At 49.6% G+C, this 26,854-nt stretch overlaps 1 protein-coding gene across 4 annotated transcripts in view; it reads right to left on the bottom strand.

Annotated features, from left to right (window-relative positions):
- Positions 1-6,872: 6,872 nt before the first annotated feature.
- Positions 6,873-26,854, bottom strand: part of LOC101077858 (zinc finger protein GLI2-like) — a 36,995-nt gene continuing 17,013 nt past the window's right edge. The window contains exons 3-14 of one of the 4 annotated variants that reach the window (XM_029840794.1): positions 24,343-24,448; positions 20,415-20,617; positions 19,122-19,304; positions 15,497-15,698; positions 15,244-15,415; positions 14,651-14,761; positions 13,560-13,700; positions 12,114-12,263; positions 11,545-11,709; positions 11,103-11,381; positions 9,733-10,081; positions 6,873-9,524 (exon numbers count right to left, since the gene is read on the bottom strand). In XM_029840794.1, the coding sequence (XP_029696654.1) occupies positions 7,501-9,524; positions 9,733-10,081; positions 11,103-11,381; positions 11,545-11,709; positions 12,114-12,263; positions 13,560-13,700; positions 14,651-14,761; positions 15,244-15,415; positions 15,497-15,698; positions 19,122-19,304; positions 20,415-20,617; positions 24,343-24,448 (4,085 nt within the window). In that variant the 3' untranslated portion in view covers positions 6,873-7,500. Of the gene's footprint in view, positions 9,525-9,732; positions 10,082-10,953; positions 10,965-11,102; positions 11,382-11,544; positions 11,710-12,113; positions 12,264-13,559; positions 13,701-14,650; positions 14,762-15,243; positions 15,416-15,496; positions 15,699-19,121; positions 19,305-20,414; positions 20,618-21,767; positions 21,842-22,037; positions 22,171-24,342; positions 24,449-26,854 lie in introns of those variants that run through there. The other 3 variants (XM_029840795.1, XM_029840796.1, XM_029840797.1) reach the window with 3 other exon arrangements.

A 26,854-nucleotide genomic window follows, 5' to 3' on the forward strand; every position in this document is an offset into this window, starting at 1 on the left:
TTTTGTATATATTTTTAAAAATTATACCAAAAGAAAAATGCCCAAAACATTAAAATCAAATATTGAAACCGGGTGCTAAATTATACAATGAAAAATAAGTTTATAATAAGTTTCTCCATAAATCTTTTCTCTGCGTTTCTTTCGTTCTTCTGTTCACTGTTCCGGCCGGCAGAGGGCGCGCTTGGCTCGCCATTAAAGCTCCGATAACAGGTGAGCTAATTGATTTTGTTGGAGGAAAAACTCACTGAAAAAGGTAAGAAAAATAAAAGGTATCACCAATATTTAATCCGTAGCGTGCTGTAAATAAAAGGAAACACATTTACGAAGACGATATTACAGGGGATTTGAGTCAGCTGTAAAAGAAAGATTCTTCACATTCGATTAAAAAAATCGCTTTCTGAAACTTTGGAAGCTCCGTTTTCAAAAACTGGAGAATACATTTACAGCGACTAGAACAAATATCACGAGGAAAAAATGTCCCTGAAAAGGACATTTTTACGCATTTGACGCAGCTGCTGGTTACAGAAAATCAAAAAAGTCTTAAATATTTTCCTTCATTGGACGTTTTCTTTAAATGCCGATGCATACACACCACTTAAATCCAAATGCACAAACTACCACAATTATCTACCCACAAGAACCAGAAAGTTCTTCCACACGGGTTGTGGGCGGGGCCTATGTGGCGAGCCCCGCCCACCGCACAGAGCCCCGCCCATCGGTATTTAAACACTTTGTGGCCTCTGATTGACGCATCAGCAGGTGGGGCCGAGCCTCCTCCTGCTTTCTGGACCTCGGCGCAGCTTCATTAGCATCTCTCTGCTGTGGTCGCGTGCCATCGCCGGCCTGGTTCATCAGCCTGCACACTCGGGTGAAAAATAATTTTATTAAGCCCCCCCCTCCCCTCCCTAAAAGCCCTCATCGTGTATGATTAGCGCACGTTTCCCCAACCTGGCTGCGAGTGGCGGCTGGGTCGGCGAGGTCACGCAAATGAAAGAGAACGACTTCATTGTGAGATGACTGGCCCATAAATCATCGGCCGTTTTCTATAAATCACGGCAGATGGCGGAGAGCGCAGCGAAGGCTCATGGGAGATGGCTGCAGCCCCTGTGCATGATGGGAAGGGCCGGCGCTCAGCCTGGCAGAAGCAGGGTCACTTCCAGCTCGCGGGGGCGGGCGACGTGAGGTGTGGCGGAGGCGGGTATCACCTGATGAGATTCAGACCCCGGAGGTGCGCGGGCTGCGCCGCGCTGCGCCGGCCTCCGCCTAACGGGTCTAATGTGGCTGCTTAATATGGAGACGAGTCCGTCCCCCGCCGTCCCCGAGCTGCTGCCAGGACCTGTCAGGCTGACACTAAGTGTCCGCCCAGGAGGGGTGATCCGCCGGGCCGCCATTATTCATCATGATTATTTAACAGAACAGGACTCGGCTTCCTCGGCCGCCTCCGCCACGGCGCTCCATCTGTTTCCCGTTTGTTGAAAGCCCGCAGTGATGTCACCAAACTTTCACGTCTTCCTCTGTGGTCCCGCCGTCCAACTTTCCTTCTAATGAGAGCAGAACGAAATGTCGCGCCGCTGTCTAAGTGTTTCCTCGCCTAGCGTGACCCAGCGTGGCCGTCGCCAGCATACTCCTCGGTCCCGAAGATCAAAGGCCGAGACGACCTGACGATACGTTTCGGGCCAAAGACAACGATCAATACCGTCCCAAAGTTTCCGCCAACGGGGAATTTGTGAATTCCTCTGGCGGACGCTGCACTTAAAAGCAGCGTAGCCCCATTAGCGACCGCCCTCTTTTCTCCTCCGTTTCTTTCTCTCCTCTGCTGGATCTTTTCCGACCGGTTGGCCCTCGACCAGAAGCTCTTCAGTCGGCGGCTAATGAAGATCTCTCAGATCTGGTGCTTCTGGGGTCTGAGTGGGGTTTCCTACTGACGCTAGAATCCTCAGCAGCTTTTCAGACAGCGAGTCCAAACGCGTTTCAAACCGCGCGGTAAACTTTTCCCTCCATATGTTGCTAGCTACCCAGCTAGCAGTTGAAGGTCACTCGGCAATCTTTCACAGCCACAACAAAAGCCAGTGGAGAAGAACTTGTTAAGGTTCTGAACAATTTTTTCCAAGATTTCTACTCGTTTTTTTTGGCTGAGGGCACAGGGAGCGTTTCAAGGTGGACTAAAGAGTCGGGCCCGTGTCAGACCCCCATCCCAGCGTCTCTGCCGCGCCACTGGAGGCATTAATGCAAATTATGGCCCAATAATTGAATAAGCTGGCCGGCTTGATCTGTCATTTTATTACAATTATCATCGGGCGGGGGGTTGCGTTCCATCACCGGAGAATAAACACCATCCATCATCCTTGTGACCATTAGTTGCTGACAGGCCGGGTGGCGCTCTGCATAAATGCAGCGCTGCCGAGCAAAGCTAGCTTTTATCTATTGATGCATTTCGGTTCGGATGCTGTCTGCTAACTTTGGCTCCGGGTTCGGGGCCGCGGCCGCTCCGCCGATCTGGTGAGTGGCCAGCGAGGAGAGCTGCTCTTCTAAAGGATTAAGTCGGGGAGGCTGATTCCAGCTCTGGACCCGCAGCCAAGACATGCAGCCGGGGCCTGTTAAGTCTTTCCAGAAAGCGCCCGAGCCAGCGCTGGCATCGGGCGCCGCCTCTTAATTACACTGTAAAAATGATGGTGCATTTCCCGCCTGTTGAAGCAGCTTGTAAAAAGAACCGGTCCTTTCTCATCCGCCGAGAGAAGGTCAGTTCGTAAAACGAGGAGGAATAATCAGGCGCTGTCTGTGCCGGGGCCCCGCGGCCCGAACACGGAGTCTCTCCGAACGAGGTGAAAATCAGCCATTTATGAGTCCGCCTCCATTCACAGGCGGAGAAATAACAGCTCCTCCGGCCCAGCGAGGGATTGGCATGAAACTGAGAAGCTAACCCTCAGCGAGCCGCCGCCACCTTCAAACAGAGCTGCTTTGTTTTCGGCCCTTTCTGCTTGGCTGCTTTGAAGCCCCCCCCCCCCCCTTCTTCCCCCCCGCAGGAGAGCACGTTTCCACGGAGGAGAGAGAAAACTCAAGTCAACAGTTAGAAAAGAACCTTGAACCTTCAGTCTGATCAAACGTTGGCTGAGGCGCAGGTTCAGGTTCTCACCGGGGCCGTGGGGGTCTCTGGGCCCGCCGCACAACACGCAACAGAAGACACGTTTGAGGCAACTGGACTCTACCAACGAGCACTTGTTCATGGACAGGATCGGGATCGTATCGGATCCACAACGATTATTTATTTTGAGAAGTTTAATAATGAAGAAGAAGAAGAAAGAAAATAAGATTGTTTCCCCGTTTGACAGATCACTTCCTGTCTGGCTCCTCAGCTGGAAACACCAGAAGAACCCAGACGGATCTCCTCTGCTTGTGAATATTCCGGCGGTTCTAATCAGGAGACGGCGAGCTGGTTGACACCTGAACCGTCCTGCCGTGTGACTCCTCAGAGGAGAGGAGGAGGAGAGGGCAGAGACGTGGGAGGTGTTAATGAGGACCTCCATTCTCAAACCTTCAGGGAGCACCAGACCTGCAGGAGCCTGCGGAGCACCTCGCCGACCTCCCTGACCTTCCTCAGGTGCCACCAGGAACAGCTCCTCGTCCTCACTCCTGGTCCTGATGAACACATAAACCAGGGGTTTAGGCTGGGAAGGAGGGGAGAGTGTTTCCATTCTATGTGAAAAAGCTTTTTAAATAAGTTATTTTACGTCAATAAAAGTTTATTTTTGAATGCTCCGATGTTTGTGTGTGCATTTACATGGAAATGATGCCCGGTCCTGATTACACCATCACAATAGTCTTTTTTTGGGTTGTTTTAGCACGATGAGCCGCTAATATGGTAAAGTCCCCCAGACAGATGGCACGGTGTTGGAAACAGATGTTATTTTGCATAGAAGCGTCGGATGAATATGGATGCCATATCTGCTTGTGACGCTGGAGCCGTCGCCGTGAATGGGGGCTCGCGCTCGCGTCTTTTGTGTCTTTATTCTCTACGATTAAGGAAACACTCGAGTGTGATTGTAACACGGCACAGAATGACCTTCATAGGCATCTCGGGAGTTCGGACTCAGGTGGGATTCTTCAGTAATTACACAGTCTCATTGAATCAAAGTCTGATCCGATCACGGTCCAGGACGATACAGAGCCTGACTCCACTCTTCATCTAAATAGTTTTCAGGCTACGGCCACGCTAGCTGCTCAGTGATTGACGACCTCGATCACCCAAACAGGGCAGGAAAAAACCCAACCAGGAACATTCCCACCTCTGCACTTTCCTCCATGAAAGATTCAACTCAGCGCCGGGCGTCTTGTTAGAGGACTAAACCACAGTTTCTCTGTCCTTTACTGTGGAGTTGACCTCCATTTCGGAGGATTGGGATCATCCACGGGGCCTTCGTTAATATTGAGCAGCCGCTGACACGGCGTCCCTGTTAGGTGGCCCTATTAAAATGAGAAGAACCAGGTCTTAATAATACATTTGTCCATCGGGGGCCACAGAACTGCAAAAAGAGGGAAGAATCTCTGAGTTGTACAAATCCTGACGTGAGTCTGGAAGAGCTGCCGGACAATGTTGATGGACGTTTGTGGACAAAGTATGAATCCTTTAACTTTCACCTTTAGTTTATTTACTTAGATGTGCTTGAAATCTTCTTTTACCAGTCAGATATTTGTTATGGAATTCTTCAAAATACTATGAGAAAGAAAGACATAAAAGAATAAGGTCCTGATTTTGTTAAGAGGAAAATAGTCATAAGCTCCGCCCACATCAAGGTGGGTCCTCCACACAAATGTGAGCAGATCCTGTTTGAGACGAGCATGAGAGGGAATTTTTGGGATACGTTTTCTCTTTTCTATGTTTCCTGCATTGTGCATTTTTTATTTTTATTAGAAAAACTTGCCTTTCATATTTCGGACTCGTGCTTGAACTCGTAGTTGTGTTTCTCATACAAATCGAGATGGAGCCGTTAAAACTTGTGGCAGAAGCCTCTGGAATAGCTTGGTAAATTAATATTGTCTCTCAGTTTGGGCTCCGCAGGGATTTCCATATTGGTGTAATAGAAATGAATGAGGTGTCTGAGCACTATCCATCATCCGCGCTGACACTGGAGCTGCCATGCGCCTAATAATAAGGTGGTAATGCGGAGCGCTGCTGTGATGTGGCATCACTGGGAGGAAGGAAGTGCAGGGAGCGGTGGAGGTCAGACGCAGATCTCCTTCACGTCAGAGTGCATCTGCTGCCTCCACTGTCACACACGTAATTAAGGCCTTCGCCTGCTGGTCACTTTCCATATCGTCATCATCAAGATGCCAGAACAGGGAGTTCTGAACGCTGAACATGGGAAGACCACAGAAGAAGAGCTCTTCTTCAGTCCAAAGAAAATGCTCCTCAATAATGTTGTAACAAGCTCAGCTTTGTTTCCCCACCTGGTGCTACCCAAAAACCACGGAACCTAAATTGTTTGGTCCGGTCCTCCGAGAACGGATGGTGGTTCAAGGCTAATCTCTGGATTTACAGAGCTGATCACTAACGGATTTACAGTTCTGGGCCAGGTCCTCCCGTCAGGTATTTGGAGATGAATGAAAAGGTGCTTCTCAGAAATTAAAAACAACCCTTTAATGAGTCCAGCCCAGTCACCTTTACGGCTTCATTCATTCAGTTACATTCATTTAAAGGTTGTCAGTTTCAGAGTTAGCATAACAGCTTTACCTCAAATGTGTGTTACACAACCCTCACGCTAGATTTAAACCTGTTCTTCATGCTGAATTACATGCAAGATCCCTGACCTGATTGGCAGGAGGGCATCTTTTCATCTCCCCTCCTTCGCTAAACAAAGATGCTGGCGTTGTGGAAGCTTTGTGAAACCCATCTTCACCTCTTTTTTTGGGGGGGGAGGGGGTCTTGGTCTGATTTCACAGCTGCGGGCTATTTTCTTTTCCACTTCACAACTCTGAGACAATTAGGAGCTCAGGTGGCAAAAGCAATCACAAACCTCGGATCAAACGCATCCTCAGCTGAATGCCTGAAAGCCTGGAATCATTTGTTCCTCACATGAACGCTGAGCACTGCATCCTTGGGAACCCGGCGCTCTCCTCCGTAGCGCTGTTTCATGTGGTTTCGGCAGCGCCGTCCTCTGGGTCGCTCTGTCACAGCCAATAGTGAAGTACAGGCGGGCTAACGGCGATAGCAACCGCCGTCCTGCACGCGTCTGGCCTTTTCCGCTCCTGTTAGCATCCTTTTTCATCATCTCCCACCCGAGAATTTACATGATGCCAAGTTTGCTCTCGCCGGAGAGGTGAGACGAGGTCAGGGGACGTTATTTCAAAGTAGAGGTTGAGGGAAAAAAAATGCGTGGCGTCTCATTCTAACACGGGTTTGAGGAAAGTGCACTGTCGGCAAAGACGGCAGGAACGCGGCTTCAAAGGCAAAAAGTTTAGTTGCTGAACTAATGATCAGCATTCATCCTTTCGGAAGCAACCACGAGAACAACTGTTCGTGCGTTCTGTGTGGGTGTTGCTGTGGCGGTCCTACTATGAGACACTATGTCTGTCACTATGGTGACACTAAAGATGGCGGTGTGGTCACATGGGGTGTGTGCGCAGAGCGCCGCGTCACCAATAGTGTAGAGTATTTTCGCTCATGTTTTTGAACATTTGAAGTTGGTTTAAATGAGCTACTGGACTTGATTTTGTCAATTTCCACAACAAGCAGCGACGTGCGGATCAGAGCGGAGACGTGGACGGGTGTCCCATCTGCGGTGCTGGAGGGGGGACACTTCAGAATGGAGATCACAGATTTCCCAGACGGGAACCTCCAGTCACACGAAACACAGCAAACACAGAAGTGCAAAAAGATCAGTCATCAGCTGTATTTTGTTTTTTAAAAATGTACAAACATTATATACAGATAACTGCTGGACAACGGAGATTGTTGAGTATAAAAGAGGGACGGTGTGATCATTTGATCCTCGTTGTGCTGCCAGAGCACAGCAGACGGATCAGCGCACGGGTTGGGAAGTCAGGATCGGCAAGATTTGAAGCTACGCAAGACACAGACGACAGCCGTACGATGCCTCGCTGTCACGGAGACGGTGGCGTTTCTTAGCGGCAGAAATGAGCAAGAATGATTTTTACAGTGTGAACCAAGTTGGTGCTTTTGCTCAGTTACCTGGTGACCTTTCTGCATTGGGGGGTCAGATCTGTATCTGTCGGCTGGACCAGGCACTTACTCGGCTGACCTCACGGATGTGTCAAAGCTAGGAGGCGCTCATATTTACAAGCTAAGGCAGAAAATTACAGCGAGTGATTTACAAAAAAATACAAATTTTAAATAGTTTTTACACAAGACTGTACATTAAGAAAGACTGCAGAGACTTTTTTTTGGTACACGGTTTAAAAAAAACATGAAAATGAGCTTGTGCGTCAGTAGTTCAAGAACTTTGCAAAAAAACATTTTCTTTCAGTTCGAGACAAAAATGGGTTTTAAGTCATCAGGTTAAGGATCTTGCTCTCCTCTGCCAGAGTGGTTAGCAACGAGCTCATGTCCCCAATGGCCATGTTCCCCGTCGCCGCTGGCATGGTAGGCAACGTGACAGAGGTCCTGGGTGTGGTCAGCCGGGAGGAGCTCTGTGACGAGCCCTGGAGCAGAGCTGGACTCAGGGGTCCTGATATGAGGCTGGAGCGGTCGTCCAGCATGGTATCAAAATCGATGGGCGTTTGCTCTATTGCTGCATCGCAGTCGTGCGTGGAGGCCTGGTTGTCCCCAACACGGGGGAACGCTGCATGTTTTTCAAACGTTGACATATTCAGCACGGGTGGAAATTCATGGTCCAGGTTTGCATTGGGCTCAAAGACGTGAATCTGCCCCGTGTAGTACAATATGTGGTCGTCAGAGCCATCACCCGAAGCTCCATGACTGGGTAGTGCGGAAGCAACATCCTGGTTAGAAGTGCTAAAGTGTCTTGTTCGGTGCATCACCCGGGACAGTGCAGGGTTCTGAGACTTGGGTCCTGTTGGTGGCCTTGGTGGGAGACAGCTTTGGCTTTGCAAGGGACACTGGGATGTCAGGTGACAGCTCTGCTGATCTGAAATCGTCATCGATCTGTCAGTTTCCTCGGTTTTAACCTTGACCCTCTGGAATCCAGCATCAGCATAAGACGTTCCCATGGTCTCCATGTCAACTGGTTCCTGTTTGTATGTGGACCTCAGCATGTTCCCCTCCACCACTGTTGTGCAGAAATTACCATTTTGATCGTATAGACTCATACTATTGTCACACCCCCGCTGTGAGGTCATCCTGTCATTGACATGTGACATCTGCCAGAACTTCTGCTGTAGGGTGTTAACCAGGTTCTGAATTGTCTGCTGGTTGGAGTCGAGATTGTTGTGATACGATCCAAAGTCCTGGATTTGCGAGAGCTCTGCCATATTCCCTGCAACCTGTGGAGCGGGATAATGCTGGTTGGTACTGATGGGTCTCAAAGAAACCTGATTAGATTGGACCAGAATGTTGGCCTGACTTTCCCTCGCCAGAAGTGGACACAACCACCTTTGCTGCGCTGGACTCGTGTTGGATGTGGTCAAGGGGAGGTTAGCATTCCTGATAGCCATCCGTCTCTGCTGCAATGGCTGCTGGAATTTAGTCGCTGTTGGGAACTGATCCTGGTTGGTTGGGACTCTGTTGGCGGCCTCACTGTTTGGTTGGAACTGCGCTGGATTTTCCTTCGTGACGCCATTCGTTACCCCCACAGCCGCATGCTCCGAAATGCTGAGAGGCTGTAGGCTGTAGCGGAACATACCGCTGTTTGGATGCGTGTGCCGAAGCTGAGGCAAGTGCTGTCGATCTGCTAGGGAAGGTGGGCGCGGCTCCACCGTTCTACTGAGGGTTCCAAGGCTGTTGTAGCGCTGCAGTTGGGGCTGGTTGAGAGGAGTGACAAGCAGGCGTTTCACAGGGTCGCTGGCTCTGCGAGACATGCTAGCTGAGACCTCATGGGGCATCAGACTCCGTGCTGCAAATTCCTGGGTACAATCGTATAAGGGTGTTCGGGGCCTTGGGCATGTTTGGTCCATGTGTGGAAGAGGTGTAGGTGGTGCGGCTCCTGTGGCAGCCGCATATTTTGCTTTGAGGTGATAATGCTGAGCTGGAGTCAGGCTAAGGGGGCTGGGTGGGCCACCGTACCTTTCAGTTCCTCTGCTACTTTCCCCAAATTGGCTAACCTGGCTGGAGCGACGCGAGATGTCGGCAGAGATGGGATCATAGGAGTCAGCTGAGCTGAGGTTGTTGGGGCGGTTTGTACCAAACTGGGAGGCTTGGCTCGAGCGTCTGCTTGAGTAGCATGGGGAGATGCCTGAGGAGCGGCGGCTAAGGGTATAAACAGAGCTGAGGGTACTGGAAGTGCTGTCGCGGCGTTCTGAAAGGTTTCCCAATAGAGTTTTATCAGAGTTCAGATCAACCAAGCAGGAACCAGGAAGGGGCACCGGAACGTGTGTTTTCTCCAGGAGGGACCCTGCGAAAGAACAGATAAAAATACCGGATTATTTGATTTCTTGACCATTATCTTGAACACCTAAAGCACCAGGTAACATGATGTATTTGGTCCAAAAATGTTTCTGAACCCAGTAAATCAAGGCAAGTTGAGTTGGAACCATGCAGCTCAAATTGACTGGTGTCATAATGGAATGAGAAACTTCAAAGGCCAATTTTCTTCTACTCACCAGTAGCTGGAATTGGTGGGAGTTTGGTGCCAAGAACCGGGGCGGTTGGCTCGCCTGTCCAGTGACACGAGTCCCTCACCGTCTTCAGCGTCTCCCTCTTCAGATGCTCCAACCGCTGGCAGGTGCTGAGCTGCTTTAGGAAGTGGGGTCCTGCCACCGTGACTCCGCCAGCAGACCCTACACAGCTCAGGGCCTCCACGAAGTGTAAATCGTCCAGGGTGCTGAGGTCCCCCAGGCTTCCCCCACTGTTCGCCGCCATCTCTACTCCACTGTCATTGTTGGGTGCACTGCCAAGTGGTGATGGTTCGCTGCTACATGATGACTGACCGCCAGGGCTGGGCTGATACATCTGAAGAGCAACGGATGCATGAAAGGCAGAGAGACAGAAGGGTGAAGAGGGAGAAGTCACAGCCATTCAAAAGACAGGTTTTCCCAGCAGAACACAAGTGGAACAGTTGTTAATGGCACCAGGAAGTGGTTACGGCTGAATCTTTTATTCTGTCCCAGCTTAATTGTAAATAATGAGTGTTTTTTGGGGGGGATGGGGTGAAGGGTGGGGGATGTGCTGCAGATTACAGGCTGTCTTAGTCTGTCTGTGAATTAAAAATGGGCAGGATGAAAAGGCTGTCTGAGCCAGGCCAACCGCCCCGTGACAGCTTTTCTTGTTCTTTAAACATGGAGGTGAGTTTTGAACTTAGGGTCTTTGAGTCTTTTCTGCCGAGTTTTCACAGGACGTCCACACACGTGTTTCATATTTATCAATGGTAATATCAGATAAAAGCTGTTTTATCAGATGCGAGGACCTCCTGATATGGAAAACACCTATCAGAGTCAAGCCCGGCCAGCCCCCGTTTCCTCGCTGACGCTAATTTATGCATCACTAAAAAGCTGTCTTGATCGCAGCTTGACGGTCGGCTGTGCGCACGCGGAGCACCCCGGCCAATTCCCAGGGTTTGAATATTAATCCTGGAGCGGCTTTCATCAGGTTCAGGCATGGCTGATGGGTCTCCAGTGTTGCTTTAAACAGGCGGCGAGGAAAGGAAAAGTGACGTATGTGGTATCGTTGGTGACATGCGGCATTACCGCTGATGAAGTTCAAACATGTTTATCTCTGAAACGTGACAACAGAAACGGCTTCTTCAGTCCCGAGATGAGATATTTTACCTGCAGCAAAAAGATGATGAAAGATGTGGAAGATTGAGACGTAAGAAGTCAGCTCACCTTAGTAATTTCTGTCCGTTTGGAAAGTAGGAAAAGGAAGAAGAAACGCAGAGAGTAAAGCGGCAGAAGATAAAGTGGCGTTTTTGACTGAACCCTCTCCTGCCTTCGTGCCTTTGCTCATGTTTGGAGATATCCCTGAGCCATCTTACCACAGAGTTCTCCATCTTGATGGACTTTATGTGCAGGTAGTCCTCTGCTCCTCTGGGGGAGCTGCTCTCCAACATGTTGTTGTCCCTCTGGAGCCTTTCCCTGTTCCCCTCGTCATTCTCGCTGTTGTCCCTGGGCCCCGGGGGCCGCGGCAGGAGGTCGCCACGTTGCTTCTTGGTGACGTGCGCCTCTGGGCCGTGCACCGTCTTCACGTGCTTTCTGAGCGAGCTTGGATCCGTGTAGCGCTTCGTACACCCGGGGATCTTGCAAACGTACGGTTTCTGTTGATGGAACATTTAAGGAATTTTTTGATGATACAACTCATTTACATTTAGTTGCTTTTTTTAATTTGGAAAGCAGCTGCTATTTTTTGCCCGACTCAATCATCTGTTTCAACGTGTGGCATCATCACAACTGTGGAAAGTTTGAAATCCAGACGCTTACCTCGTTGGAATGCGTCCGATTCTGGTGTTTGGCTCGGTCCGAGGCGTTCGAGAAGGCTTTGTTGCAGCCCTCGTGCTCGCATACGTACGGTTTCTCTCCGGTGTGTGAGCGCAGGTGAGTCTTCAGGTTCTCCAGGCGGGAGTAGGCCTTGGAGCAGCCCTCAAACTGCAGGCAAATACAGATTCTGTTGACCACTTATTATTCTGCTCTCTATCATCAATCCCCCTAGGGTCTGTCCTCTGGCGCCAGCGCCATCTGTTGCCTTGTTTTCAACAAAGTGTGGAAAATTAACTTTATTATTAAAGCAAACTAGTAAAAGGCAGAAACTTAAATGCCGTTTTCTCATCAAATCCTCCGACCCCCCCAAAATCCAGATTAGCCATCCAGATTATTGTCCACTATTGGCATTTATTTAAGAGGAAAAGGGTCCAAAATCTAAGAATTTTCTGCTGATATTAGTGGATTTAGGTAAAGAGAAGGAGAGCCTCAATAGTGTGAATCACCTCCGGATCCAGACCCGTGTGTGAAACATTTGCGCAGTGTTTACGCAGATGCCGTCATTTACGCACCGTGCACTTGTGTGGTTTCTCCCCCGTGTGCCGGCGCATGTGAACCACCAGCATGTACTGAGCTTTGAAGGGTTTCTGTTCCCGCGAACACTCCTCCCAGCGGCACACGAACTCCTTCTTCTCCCCGTGGATGTGGTCATTATTGATGTGCTGTGGGACACACCAGCGCACAAATGAGTGGTTTTTCTAGAGAGACGCTTCCACTAAGAGGCTCTCATGTTGTTCTCGGAAGGATTTCCTCTGTAGAAATCCATCTTATCTGGGTGAGTCTCAAAGGGAAACAGCGGCAGAGGAAAGTGTTACAGCTCTGTTAATTAGGACCTTGTGGATTCTTTATACTGCCCGAATAAAACTCGATTTAACAGAAAACTCCACATAATGTGGCTTAGCATTAGAATAAAAAGTGATTTTGGTTGGTGATATTGGAAAGAGTTTGACCGGAAATGGAAGCTCACCTTACTTTTCTCAAACATCTTCTATCATAAATATGTGAATATCTGTCATCAATACAACAAATATGCCAAAAAAAGTCCAAAGCAGTAAAAATATCAGTTCACGAAGTTGGTATTTGGCACATATTTGTGAGGAGTAGATGAGAGGAGTTAGCTTCGGTTAACGGGAAATATGGTCTCAATTTGAAGAAAACAATAAGACGGCAACAACGCCGCTGGCGATGATCTCAACACACCTAATTTGTTTACAGGAAGTACATCAAAGCTTCGCCGTTATGTCGACGATAAACTGCCGACGCCGTGGCCGCACATGTTAGCTTTAATGGCCTGTAAACACTCGCAGACGTGAGACGGTGACAGCGGCGCAGTGGATTACGGGAAATTTTCCTCTATACAGACAGAAGAATTAAGTATAATGAATGACAGACTGAACCCCCTCCCCCGAAAACACTCCAACCTACGCCCTCTTTTTTTTTTCCTTCCATGCTCCGCTGTCGGCGTGGAATGTTTAAGGCCCGTTTACCAAGACTCTGCTTGTTTCTGGAGGAGGGATGATGGTCGGGGTTCAGGTCTCGCCGCTGGCGTGTATCAGCAGGAATAGACTGACACTTCAGAGGCGCGTTTTTAAAAACATACATCAGGATAAGGCAGCTCAGGTGTCCGCTCGCGTCTGTCGGCCATGTTGCCCCGACATGTGAGCGCATTAATCATTTTCTTCAGCCAGTCACACGAGCGGTGACCCGTCTGTCTGCTGACCCGACAGCAGGGAAAACCCTTCGAGGGTGACTAAGCTAAAGCGATGCTAACGACAACGCAACCAAAAGCAACGACTTCTGCCTGATGTTTATGGACGGTGCTCACCGACGCTATGTTTATGTTTATCTTTGATTCAGCGGTCGAGTTAATTTTGAGGTGTCATGCTTTTGCTCTTGCTCCTGGAGGAGCATCTCTCAGCTGCATCTGGTTGTTTATCCGATGACGTGCGCCTGCTTACGTGCACCAGCTGCTCCTGCGTGTCATACTCTTTGCTGCAGCCCTCCCAGTGGCAGTTGGTCTCATAAACGGCCTCCAGCTCCTGCTTACAATCGTCTCGGTCCCCCTCGTCCTTCAGGTCCAACGAGCCGTCGTGATGGTTCTGCAGCATCAGAGAGCAGGTTTTCTTTATTTTAGAGATTAATGCAGAATTCATCGGCTCTCCAAACACATGTAGAACAGTTTTCAGCCAAAGCAAAGCTGTTGGGAGTCAAAGTGAGCTGTTTTCTTCTGCTTTACTTGAGTGGAACATCAGAGAGGCTAAATTACAGATTTAAGCCAATTATGCTTAACTAAACACACATAGCCACATGCTCACACACACACACTCACAGATACAGACACACACACTCTCTCTCAGGCTCACACACACCGTTGTGCTGACTCCAGCATGTTTGTCGCTGCCCCACACACACTATCTTCATCAATTCTGGTGGCCCCAAGACGATGGCGCTCCGCCGTCCCCATGCATCAAGCCCAAACCTGCCTTACTATCGGAGAGGAGCCGCAAATTTGTCACGAGTGGAGAAAAAGGCCCCTCAGATGACAATAAAGCCTGAACAATATTTCATGAAAATGAAGTGCTCTGGCACAGTTTACAGCGGCTGGGGAGCAGCAGGGCGGAGGGATCCGCCGCCACCAAATAAACGGATACGAAGCTCTTATCACGCCAGGGTTTTCTTTATCTGACATTTTTACATGGGGTCGTCCAGAGCAGGGCCCGCGGGGGACACGGGTCAGATCGTGGGTCAGGACAGAAAATGTTTTGCTGGAAAATGAAAGACAGTAAATGCCTACTTGAGGAAAAAACTTTCCAAGAAGATGCATACGAGCGTTTTATTTTTTTTAAAAATTGTCATTTATTTCCCTAAAAATGGGCATTGGTGTCACATGTGTGTTTTTACTCTTCCGTGTTAGCAAGTGGAAGACTGGGAGCTCCCAGGGCTGAACCACAGCAATCAAAAACCTATATAAGTCTGTGGAAATGTTCATTTTGTCTTCCTGAATGTTCCACCTAGAGCAGTAAATGGTGGATGTGTGTTAGCTTCATACCGGAGAACAAGGAGAAGACAGCCTCAACCCCTCTGCTTCAGTCTTGACCTTTGACCTTTTGGTGACGAGGGGGTCAACTGTGCTGCTGACCGCCGAGTCGCCACTCAGGTGCTGATACAGAAAAAAAGGAAGTGTTTCAAAGGACGTGTTTTTTCAGTGCTTAAAGAGGTTTTTCTCTAATCAAAGACCTCCATGGGGTCAAAGTTTGAGTTTAAGTTCCGCTCATTTAAATCTGTGTTACAGTGGACATTTTGTTGATCCTCTTTCTGTCTTTTTTGTGGCAGAGGTTTTAAATGGTGAGGCAGCGGTGATTGTGGTTGGACAGAAATTACAGCCCCTCCAGCCAGAGTTTACCTGACTGCGCACGTGCTGAGGCCGACACCGCACGACAGAAACACCAAAACACGCTGCAATCAAGGGGCGATAATGCCAATATTTAAGGAGATGATGGGAAAACCAAATTAGAGAAGCGGAGCTCCAAAATTCATGGTTTGTGTTCAAATGTTGACACCAGAAATTCCAGCAGGGACATCTGGAACGGGTCAGCAGAATTTTGAAGAGATCAAAAAAAAATCTGAGTCAAAGGTGGTTACCTTCGCTGGAAGGTTGCTCTCAGGCAGCGAGGAGAGTCCGAGGCCCAGCTGGTGGGCACTGAAGGTGGGTGGAGGCTGGATAAGAGGTGACGTGTGGCCAAAGGCGCTGAGCCCTCGCTGCTGAGAGAGCAGCTGCTGGTAGGCCATGGGGTGGGGGAAGGGGAAAGATGGACTGGAAAGAGCAAAAGTTAGAAGACAAAGTTAGAAGGAAGACAAGACAAGTGTCTCTTCAGATACGACTGACTGTCCTCACCTGAGTCCTCCAACCGACAGGTGTCCATAAGAACTGCTGGCAGCTGAACTGGACCGCGAGTTGTTGATGTAGGCGACCAGTGAACTGGGCGAGGTGCGGATCATCGTCTGCAGGTCGATGCTAGCGTCCGACAGAGGCGAGATGGACAGAGCTCTCTTCCTGCTCAGTCGGGGCGTCAATCTGGGGCTGGAGAAGCGGGACACTGCGGAAAAAGTGAGTTGGTGAATGAGTTACTGCTCCTGGTGCAATAAACGTCCAAACAGTTCATGCAAGGTGGGTTGACTCCGCCCTGTTTGGGTTCATCGCTTGGTTTGATGTGACAAAAATATGGGGGAGAATGGAGACATCCATCCAAAAAGCTAATGTGCAGAAGCTGAATGTTTAGCCTCACAATGCTAGCCTGCACATCACCACAGAGGCTGGTTTTACAGTGACAGGTGTGATGAATGCAGCAGCTCCTCCGTCCTGACACCACATCCCTTCAAATCTGATCCAGAGACAGCTCCTGCTCCCCTCGGAGACGCTAAATGCTCTCAATCTGAAAGAATGACTCCTGAAATTTAACGAGTGGCTCCCCGCCACACGGCTTTGTTGTTGTCTTTGAACGTGTCACGGCGGTTAAAGGGGCGGCCAGCTCGCGAGGCTGCAGCTGGGACCGCGGTGATGGATGCCGCCATAACCTCCTGGCGACACCCGAACCCCACGGACACAGAACAACCCTATCAATAAGATCCGGAGATTGATTCACAACTAAAATGCGCTGCCATTTTTTCCAGGTTGATGGAAAGTGAGCCTGGCAGAAGATATTATTAACTAATGCGGCTTTGTCCCAGTGACACAAATTCCTCAGTGGGCGCTTCCAGAGATCGCGGACGCCGAGAGGAGCCTCACGAAGGCAGTTGTAGACGCTCTGTAGAGTGAGGAGAGCTCACACTGTTACCACAAAGCTGAGGAACTGTGCAAGAGAGCCGGAGGAGCTATCACATCTGCACACATGTGGTCAGTCCACCTGATCAATCTCCCCGCAATAATTTCCCATAATTACTGCAGATAACCATCACAGTCTGGCTCTGGCTTCGCGATGCTAAATAAGGGCAATTTAAAGCAAATTGATCTCAACTGTGAGCAAACGCACTCAGATCTGATCGATCTTGGCTCCGAATGTAAAGCCTGATAAGAACGACTGAGCCGCCTTTTTAGGAATTCAGGACCTGCGGTCAGATGCTGGTCATCCACAGTTTGGCTCATCTGATGACTTTTTACTGCTTATCTTAATATTTGGGGGCATTTCTAACACGTTAGCTGGTCTCAGCGGGAGGAAAATAGAAACAATATCACCATCTAGGCCTGTTTCTCCAGGGGTGTCCGAGCTCAGGAGGCCTGTTATCCAGGACGTTCCCACGGATGCTAATGTGGACACCTAAGCAGCTGAAGGTAAGCTGTTTGTAGTGATGGTGGTGGTTGGGAGCGGCCGGTGGATGGGGGTTCTGGAGGATCAAGTATAGCTTTTCGCTTCCTTGTTAATGTTGATTTTGCCGAAACATATTTATCTCCGTTACTTCCTGTTACCTCTGGGAGATGTGTTTATTAATGCGCCGCCTCCCCTGATAAATGGACCAATAGAAACCTCTGGGTCCACTCTTCTTCCCCCTCCTCTGCTGTGATTAATATCGTCAGTGTCCTCTGGGAGGGGGTGATTTGGGTAGTGAACTAGGGCTTGTGTGCTGAGGCCCTGAGGGTCTTGGTGCCACTGTGGTCCCTGTGTAACTGTTGGAAACAGGAAGGTTGCGACTTCAAAGGATGCTGTGCTTCTTCGAAGGAGATGGAATGCTCTTGTCTTTTTACTCTCAAACATGGCGCTAACATGAGCCAAATTTGCATAATTAAATAAGCAACATCATGGGTCTCATTCCGTGCCGCCTCCTCTCACCGGGACGGCTCATCTGGAGCTCATCAGCTCCATCACTGTCCAATTGTAGGTTTTCTGGCCACGTTAGCAGGATTGTGCCACACACGGGTAGTCGTGTCTGAGACTGACTGAACAGCTAAGTGTGTATCTTGATACCTTCGAAGACCTCCTTAGCTGATGAATATCTTTAAAACTGTTGCTTTATGCTGCCGCTGCCTATTTAGAATAACCACAGTGAACCATGCAGCTAAATTTGACAGTCAAAAATGACAAACAAAACATGCTACGCACATCTACATCAGCTCAAAATGTCTGATTTTTATCAATAAATAATTTAATATTCCCTGTTGTTGCTTTTTCCCATCTTGGGTCTGTTAAGGTCTCAAGATCAGCTTTTAAACTAACACCATCAGCCTTACTTCCTCTTGTTAGACGTGTGATGGAGTCCGTCACACTTTTAAACAGCCAAGTGTTCACTGGATTTGGCCAGATCCTCTTTTCATCTCCCGTCCAAAGGTTTCACTGAATAGCTTCATGATGACATTGCAGCGAGAAGGAGCCAAAAGTTCCCTGTGTTTGTTTTGGCCTTCGCCCCTGCGCAGTGTTCAGGACGGCTGCAGATGAAGTTATGACAGCTCGAGTGAGCCCGGCTGGACAGCTTAATGTTGTTGGCAGTCTGCCTCATTTCCCACCAGCGCACACTTGGACTGCAAAACCACAACACAGCAGGCTCATTCACAATCCGTGGCTGTAGTCGGCTGAACCTGCAGGAAGTGGTTTGACCCGCGCTCGCCGCTTTGTCGGCCGCTCCGCTCTTCAGGGCTGGGAAACGTTTGCTTTGATGACTTTTTGGCACATTTTCAGCATCAATCACAGATGTGATATGAAGCCACGAGTGTTCGCAACATTTCACCTGAAATTTGTCGATGTCATTAGTAGCTGAAATGTGGTTGCAAATGTTTAGCAGGGTTGTTTTGAAATGATCCAGTTTTATATGAGACATGTGTTGGCGATACTTTGTGAGCAGCGTGTCATGCTAGCAGCTCAACAGACTGTAGCATCAACAAAGGAGGTCACACAGATGAAAAGGGGACTTGTTGTATTGGTTTTAGATTCTCTCTTTGTGTCGGTCATGTCTCGTTCCACCAGTATGGAACCACCGCTTCTGCAAATGCAGCTGATGGGGGACAGAAACGCAGCGTACCGTCAGCAGAGCAACAGATTTAATGTCTCCTCATTGATTAAAAATGCCGTAAAAGAGATTCAAAGACGTGCTTGTGTTGAGTGGGACAGTGAGTCTGAGCAGCAGATAAATCCTGAGACTTCAGCAGATGTTCGTGGTCTCCTCTCTGGGACTCATCATCAGGAGATCCCCTCCCCCTGTCGGTCTCTTTCGCAGACACACAGACCCTTTTAAGGTGCAAAACCCGGTGCCAGATCAAAGAAATGTTTAATACATTAAATACATCTGCCGTAACTGCATGTGCCCGTGCAGTGGTGATGTCAGCGTGTAGCTTTAAATCCTCAGTGTTTATAGACATGAGGATGACATGAGATCATCTTGATTTTGTCGTACGGCCGGCCTCCGCACTCGAGCTAACGTGAACTAGTTGATCTGTTCTCTGATGTGAAGGGGCGGAGCTACACACCCCTCCACGGGGAGACGTTGGGGTTGTGTTCAGGTGACACTCACAACAAAGCTTCCTGGTCACTCACCGTCTATGGGTGTGATGTAGTCAGACAGGTGGGACCCCGGGGGGGCCCCGGCCCCCTGCATGAGCAGGTCACCATACGGGCTCCGGTGGCTGGCCATCAGGTGGTAAAACTCAGCCGGGCTGGTCCCTGGCGGGGGAGGGGGGAGTCCGAACAAGCCCCGTTCTTTCAGGTGTTCATGGGCCACTGCAGAGGAGAGGAAGGGGGGGGGGGGGGGGTTGGATCATTTTTCCCACGTTTGGAGTTCCAGTCTGCTGATTATCGGGACACTTTCCACTGGTACTTAAAACTCGACACATGTTACAGTATGACTCCTCTCTGCCAGTAACCTCCATTAAAACCATTACGACCAGTTAATTAGGGTTCGATATGATCTCGTTTTATGGCTCCATCATTACTCCCCATTTCCTCACTCTTTCCCCCACCTCCGTTTGCCACCCCCGACCCAGAAGAGACCAAACGCCGCACTCCCGCTGACATCACCGCCTCCCTCCGAGGGATAGAGTTTCCATCTAAAATACCTGTGAATAACGAGTGCGCAGGTGAGGTGAAAGAGTGTTTTTATTAAACGGAGCGCTGGCAGCAGAAGAGGAGGTTTCTGGGGAATCATCTATGATCTCAGAAGGTCCACGTGTCCGGAGAGTTTTACCAGGACAAAAATGAAGGTCGGAGAGAACAAATACAAGCTAACAGACTTCATTTCTGACCCCCTTTCCTCGCATTTCCCTCCATCCCATCACGGGCCTCGTTTGTGGTCAGATTTCAGGCGCGGCCTGTAATTCTAATTTAAAAGCACAGGCACATTATCGGTGACGGACTGTAAAAGAAGATTTATGTCCCCCTCGCCGCTGCCCTCCGCTCTGTTATTGTAATTCAGCTTTGAGGAGAGAGTTGTCATCGCGTCCTGGTGGTTCTGGCGCGCCGTGGGCGGAGCTGCTTAACCAAGCTCCTTTCCTTTAATCAGCCTCCTCCCACTTTCCTTCCCTCTTCAAAGCATCAAAGCAACTCCACGCCTCATATCTGCCGCTGCGTTCACACTCTAGGTTCACTTCCTGTTTCCTTCTTTATTGTCACTCCTACAATACATTTACTGGAAAAGTATCCTGTCAAATTTTAAAATGAACTAAATGTTCAAACGTGAAACTCTTACAAACGCTGTGTGATTATTCTAGTTTCAAGATTTCACTATAACACCCTGATGAGACGTGTCCCGACTGAAAGAGGTGTGCAGCTGACAGGAAAGTGAACCTAATTTAGCATTTTCCTGCTAAATTAGGCTACAAACACCTGACTTACGCTCCGCCGGGCTGAGTCCTCGGGCCGCTGAGATCATGGACAGGGTGGGGCTGCCGTGCACAGAGCGCAGGTAGTGCTCCATGTGGGGGCTCACGTACGGGTGAGGCGGGCTGAAGGGCGAGTCGCCGGCGGGCATGGCGGCGGGCGAGAGGCGAACCAGCGAGATGTCGGAGATGATGGGACTGCCGGCCAGAGCTGCAGGCCTGTGGGGGACAGAGGAGACAAGTTGTGAGCAAAGATTCTGAGTGATATTAACCTCAGAACACCTGAAGTGTCGGAGCTGCACTGTTGCATCGCCCCCAGTGAGGTCACGTCTAACGCCGCTCCTCCATCGAGTGTTTAATCCGAGCCGGGGGGTGGGGGGTGATGCACGGCAGTCAGAGGATGCCCACAGGGCATCTGTCAGGGTTGTCTCTGGCCTTCTGGGGAAAGAGAAGCTCTGCAGGGTGCAACCTGAATGTTCTCAGGAAGAGCAACGTGATTAATCCGACACCTTCAGTCCGAGGCTGACGTGTGAGAAACCCGGCATGGACGCCAAAACAAAGTCACGCCTGAGTCTGGCTGTCCAAACATCGGGTGCGTGTCTGTCTTTCTTACCTGGCGGCCTCATTAAAAATACACACAGTCCATCACAGAGTGTCCAACAAATGCTAGATGGCTCGCAGCCAGCTTGCATCAGCGCTGAAGCAATGTTTTCTCGCTTTCTGCCAAAGATAAAGATGAGATTTCTCCCTCCACCATAATCGTCTCTACGGCGCCTGAATGATGGATGTTCTCGCCGTGTAACGGCCTGCAGGTGATCACGCTCCGCCTTTGAATTCCACCTGTGAGGGTCTGTTTGCTCTGACGACATCTCAAAAACACGATGTTAATATTCCTCTCATTGCATCCCACTGCCTGTGCTTTGTTTTGCCCGGTTTGTAGAGTGGATCGTGGTGCGGGAACACTTAACAAGTTTCTGAGTTTGTTTGCTTTAGCTGCGGCGTGACGGTCTGGCGAGCTCAGACAAGAGAGGGCTCGTTTCAGCCATCCTAGACTCTCGATAACGGTGCCTTCCACTGGCATAAACAAAGATGGTTGATGTATTTTATCTTAGCTCAGGTGTAAGGTATCATTTTGGGTCGAGATCTGGTATTGTGTCATCAAAAGTAAGTCCCAGAACTCCACGGACCATTAGGCCTCACATTTGGACCATTGACAAGTTACACCGGTAATGCTTCCACCGTTAGCTGTTAGCTAGGGAATCGGACCTTTCCGTCATTTCAAATAGCCGGCAGAAATCCCGAAACGGCTCAGACAGCAGAAACCCCCGGATTTACTGGTACCGTCTGGAAATCAATCAGAAGGTGTCACCTCTCACACCTCCTGGCAGACGTGACTTTATCCTCCGTGCATTTTACTGCTGTTTACATTAGCCCCCATTGGCACGGAGTTTAGCCGCAGCTGCCAGGGTGTTTATCCCCTAAATGGGAAGCACCACTTCATTATGGCTCCTTCAGAATGCAAAAAGGCTCTTTGTCAAGTATTGGCCCCATTACAGTGATTGACTTTTTTTTTTTTTTTTTATTTCCTTTGAGAAGTCGATGATGTTGAGAGTCTCAGGTGATAAGAGATGATGGATACCTGTTTGTACATGAGAACAGTCCTTTCTCCAGGAACCTGCTGTGTCCGTGTTCGTGTGCAACGCCGCAGATGAATCACAGCCCGACGCTCTCGTCTCAGAGCTCCGGGAGCTCCCTGATTTAGATAAATCACACCTTCCAGGACTGAATCAAACTCCCACTGTAGGAGCCTGAAGAGGGTTCCTCAAACCTAACAGCCCCCCCCTCAGACACACACAGCCCCCGCCCTTCCACCCCTCCACACCCCAAATGCTTTCCTCTTCATGACCTAGATAAAGAAAAAGATCTTAACTCCTCAAACCAGAACTTCTTCTGATGCTCTGGTTTGTTCTTCGACTGGCAGGTTCCACTCTCGTGGCTTTTTGGTTTTTAGGATGAGGAAGCAGAACATGAGATAATCATCAATGGACGTCTCATATGTTCCTGCGTGATCACATGTAGCGGCTCTGGAACTTCAGGCAGGCTGCAGGGGGAAAGGCCCCTTTTCACGGTTGGGCTTGTGTTCTGCTCTGGTCCTTCAATGGTCACATGACTTCTGCCAGGCCTAATAGCACAACCCGCAAGATTTAAAGCCACAGTTTTTCTGATGATTTATGATTTCTGACAAAGTCTGAAATTTTGGGCCTGGTTTTAAAAGGAAAATACCCACTTTTTCTACTTTATAGAACCCAAACCACATCAGACTGAAGCTAAACTAAACTTGACCAGCTTTGGGATGCTCTTCTAGTCTCCACAACTAATAATCCACCTCAAAAATCTCAACTAAAACACCTGATCTTTGTTCTGGTGCGCCGGTCTGTTGCGAGGCTACGTTAAACTTTTCCTCCCTTTCCTGGCTTTGCTGTGAAGCCAGAGGAGGAAGTTTTCCCTCCAGGCTCTTCAACAGGAGAAGGGCGGTGGAACCGTCCTCAGTGGTGTCCTCAGACAGGAGGAGAGAAAAAAGAGAGGCGCTTGACAAAATAACCAGGCCTCTCATTACGGTATATGCAAACAATGATGAAGGGGACGGAACAAAGATGTCATGTTCGACAATCAAGGAGGAGACCTCTGACACGCGGCCACGGCTGTATAATAAAGTGCTGCAGCGGGCAACAAATGACAGCGCACTTAATTCGCTGCGCAATGTTCCTGTAATTAGGTGAATTTGGCACAGGCGGGAGGGAGCGACAGCTAGATCAAGGCCTTGATGAATTATGGGTCCACTGTCAAGATCAAATCACATTAATCAAGGTGGCCGAGTCCACGGACAGCCGCCCCGCTGCCCCTCCCCCGTCCTCCACTTTCCCGGCCGGTGTGATGAATGGCCCTGCTTCCGCCCGGCGCAAAGTATGCATCACCATCAAATCTGTGAATTTAAATGTAAGAGTACTATTTGGAGGAATGTATCGACTTTTTTCTGTCCAGACGGCAGTTTTTTTTGTGCCCCCCCGGTCTCTCGTAACTCCAGACGGAACCGTGTTGCTTGTAAACTGTTCGGCTCAAACAGACTCCGGCCAGTTGAAGGAGCTCCGACAGTCGACGCATCAAATTCCTTGTTTTTTTTTTTTTTTTTTTTTTTTTTTAAAGAGCTTAAAGGAATTTTCATCCGTGCAGTTGGGAGCAGCTCCTTTGGCGGAAGTTGAATTTTTTTCAGCAGGGTTCTAAAAAACACCCTGTTTTCCTCCAGACCTGTTCTATCAGGGAAATTAATGGGTTGGCGTCACGGATTGAACCCAACAGTAACCTGGAAGTTGGACTCACCACCGGCGCTGCTGCCGCGCACGCCGCCTGCTCCGTGACCTCTGCGCTCTGGGAGTTTAATTACTGCTCTCGCTCGAGGGCAGCGCCGTCTGCGCCACACAGATTAGCTGCACCGAACAAGCCATTAATGAATATCAAGAGGCGGTGGGCGCAGGTTGGTCGCGTTGTGTCGTCGGTGATGGATCCGGCCCCGCGGATCACTGCTACCAGAGCGAGCTTTACCCTTTATTTATCCAACAAAGTCCGTTAGTATTAAGTTGACTTTGATCTCTGGGTGACACCTTTCATCAGTTGAAATCTGATCAAACATTCTGAGCGAACGAGGGTCATTTTCTGTCACGTTTTGTTGACCCGTTGCTTTAGGAGAGGGGACGTTTGGAGCCGGTTCTGCTTGTTCCCGCCGGTTTGCAGCCTGTTGTCTTTCATCGCTCGCACACACAGAAGGAAACCAGCGTTTGTTTGTGCTCCTTGAGAAATTCTGCTTTCAAACCAGAGAGATCCAGAGTCCGACCAGCGTGCAGTTAGAGGCATAAATGCTGGAAAACCAGAACGAAATGGCAACTTACCCGTGCATGGCGTGCAGCGCGTGAGGCTCGTAGTGGTATCTCCCCTCGTGATGTCGCATGTCAATGGGGATCGGCGTGTGGAAGGTGGGGAAGAGATGGTGGGGGGCTGCAGGAGCAGAGAACAGAGCCAGATGAGTGAGGGAGGGAGAGGAGACTTCAAAAAAGGGGAGACGTTTCAAAGGTCGACGGCGAAGCGGCGAGAATTTCAGAGCAAGTTGAGCACTTTCCTGTAACATATTGGCTCTATCAAACGGGAGAAGTGGAATAAATAAATAAGTAATCAAAGTCATCTTAAGAAACCCGACATGCCGAACATAAAAGATATCCTGCCAGGCTTTTTTTTGACAAAGACCTGCAGCTCGACGGCCTTTGAAGTAGACGTGATGACGGATTGTGTGACGAGGAGGCCCGACTCAGTTCTGAGCTTCTCCTCTGGCAACAGACGGCAACACTGCTCAGACTCCTGCTCCGGCCCGGAGGCACTGGAATTTTGGTCTTTCTACAGAGTTGTTGGGAATTCCTGATGAAAGTTTTGTTCTGCCTTTAGTCCAACGAGGGATCGAGATCTTAACAGAACACCTTCAGCTCCGCAACCCCAACAGAAGCAACTTCAGAGGGTTGTTTGAGTGGGTTTGGTGGATTTTTAGTTGCTATCCCTCATTTTCTGTGCAATGCTCACACTATCAGCTACTTTTTAGCATGTAGCTGACATCACTAGCGCTGCCGTCTGTTCAAAAAACAAACAAACAAACTCATACACATGCTCAGCCCGTGCTAATTTTAGTTGCGTGTGTTGTGTCACACGTTAGCGTGTCGTATCTGTCCGCAACCCCGACATCTGCTCGCGGGCGAAGACAAATCTGAAGGCAATAAAGGTGAATTTCTGCTTCCAATTTGAGCCTTGTTTAATAGTGGTCTGGTTTTATGAGGCTTGCGTGTTTCGTGCATCCTTTTAATAATGCTTTTGATTTTTCATTAAAACCTGGATTCTTGAACCATCCGAACTCATTAGAGATAGCACGAAACCGCAGAAGATGGTGCGTCCCATATTAGCACCGTATAAACTCCGAGACTGTGGAGTTATGGTTCCTGTTAACATTGTTCTCAGGGGTTTATTTTGGAAAAGCTCCACGAGGGAATTATCCAACTAACGCTGACTATCCCTCCTTCGCTCGCTCGCCCGCCCGTCTGACGCTTTGGTTTCTCTTAGATCCCGTTAATTGCAACCTGGTGCGTCTTGTCTTTCCCATTGGAGAGATGGGAAAGTCAAACAGGCAGAGCGGGAGCTGGCCGATCTCTGAACGCCATTATGATTCTCGTTCACACGCACGCGCACACGCTCCAGCCTACAGGGGATCTTCAGGGGCGACCTGGGATTTCTGAGTGCAGGGGTCACCAGTACGGATCATTATCTGCTTTCAGTGGAGCTCTGGGAGGGGGGGGACCAGGGCCTGGTGGGCTCCCCGAGGTTCCAGACTGGCTGAGTCAGCATTGCAGCTCCATTTCTCTCACTCTGCCCGCCGACAGCGTGACAGTCGGGCCGCGTCCCCTCAGTCCTCTTGACATTACTGGGGCTCTGCCCAGCGCCACCGGGCCCCGATGGGACCAGGCTGGATTCCTTCAACTCCGTCCTGATGCTCCAGATGTTTCTGCATGGCTGACGATACAGAACAGAACCCTGAGGGTCTACGGCGTCTCTCCCTCTGTTTTTCATTCTGCGTTGCTTCCATCATTCTCTGTTAATTCCCTCTTTTACTTCCTAACGTTCCTGTTCTCGTCCGTTTCATTGGTGGCGGCAGGATTTGTCTGTGGACCGTCTGTGGACCGTCTGTGGACCGTCTGTGGCACTCTGTAATTTAGCATCATTACGCTGCGTCGCTGTTTATCTGAGCAGGCTGAGCAGAACCAGGATCTTCATGCATCTGTATCAGTGTGAGAGTCAGGGGGCCCTTTTCAAAGAGCTGCCCCAGTTAATGCACCATTCATAACAGCAAGGGGGGAGCTATAAGCGGGGGTCAAAGGGGGAGGAGTAGGTGGGAGACAAAGAGCAGCTAAATCTGGGTCAAAGAAATGCAAAGTAGAAAGGAAGACATCTTTAGTGCAGGTCACAGTAGAACGCATGAACACCGAAGGTCGTCTGCGGTTATCTGTCCTTCAGCCTGACGTTCACGGAGCCTCGCTAGCTTCGTTGCAGGGGAACTGGCCCCTTAGACTTGTTCCATCACACAGACAGCATCTATTGTTCTGGAAGAACAAAAGGCGAGTGCTCACGAGAGTTCAAGAGACACATTTACCTGATTCGCTGAGAACAGTTCCCCCCTGAGAGAGCGCGGCGCCGCCGGGGCCCCGCTAACACTCCCCGCATCTATTAGTCTTTGCTGGAAAACATTTGTTTCAGTTTCAACCAACTACAGTTCTTCTGGGTCCCTCGGGTTACAGCGGCTGGGGTTCTGCACCAGGCAACCATAAAGTTTACCCAGAAAAGGAACTTCTTCAGTCGGAGTCGCCAGCT

Source organism: Takifugu rubripes, chromosome 8 (genome assembly GCF_901000725.2).
Source record: "Takifugu rubripes chromosome 8, fTakRub1.2, whole genome shotgun sequence".
Lineage (NCBI taxonomy): Eukaryota > Metazoa > Chordata > Actinopteri > Tetraodontiformes > Tetraodontidae > Takifugu > Takifugu rubripes.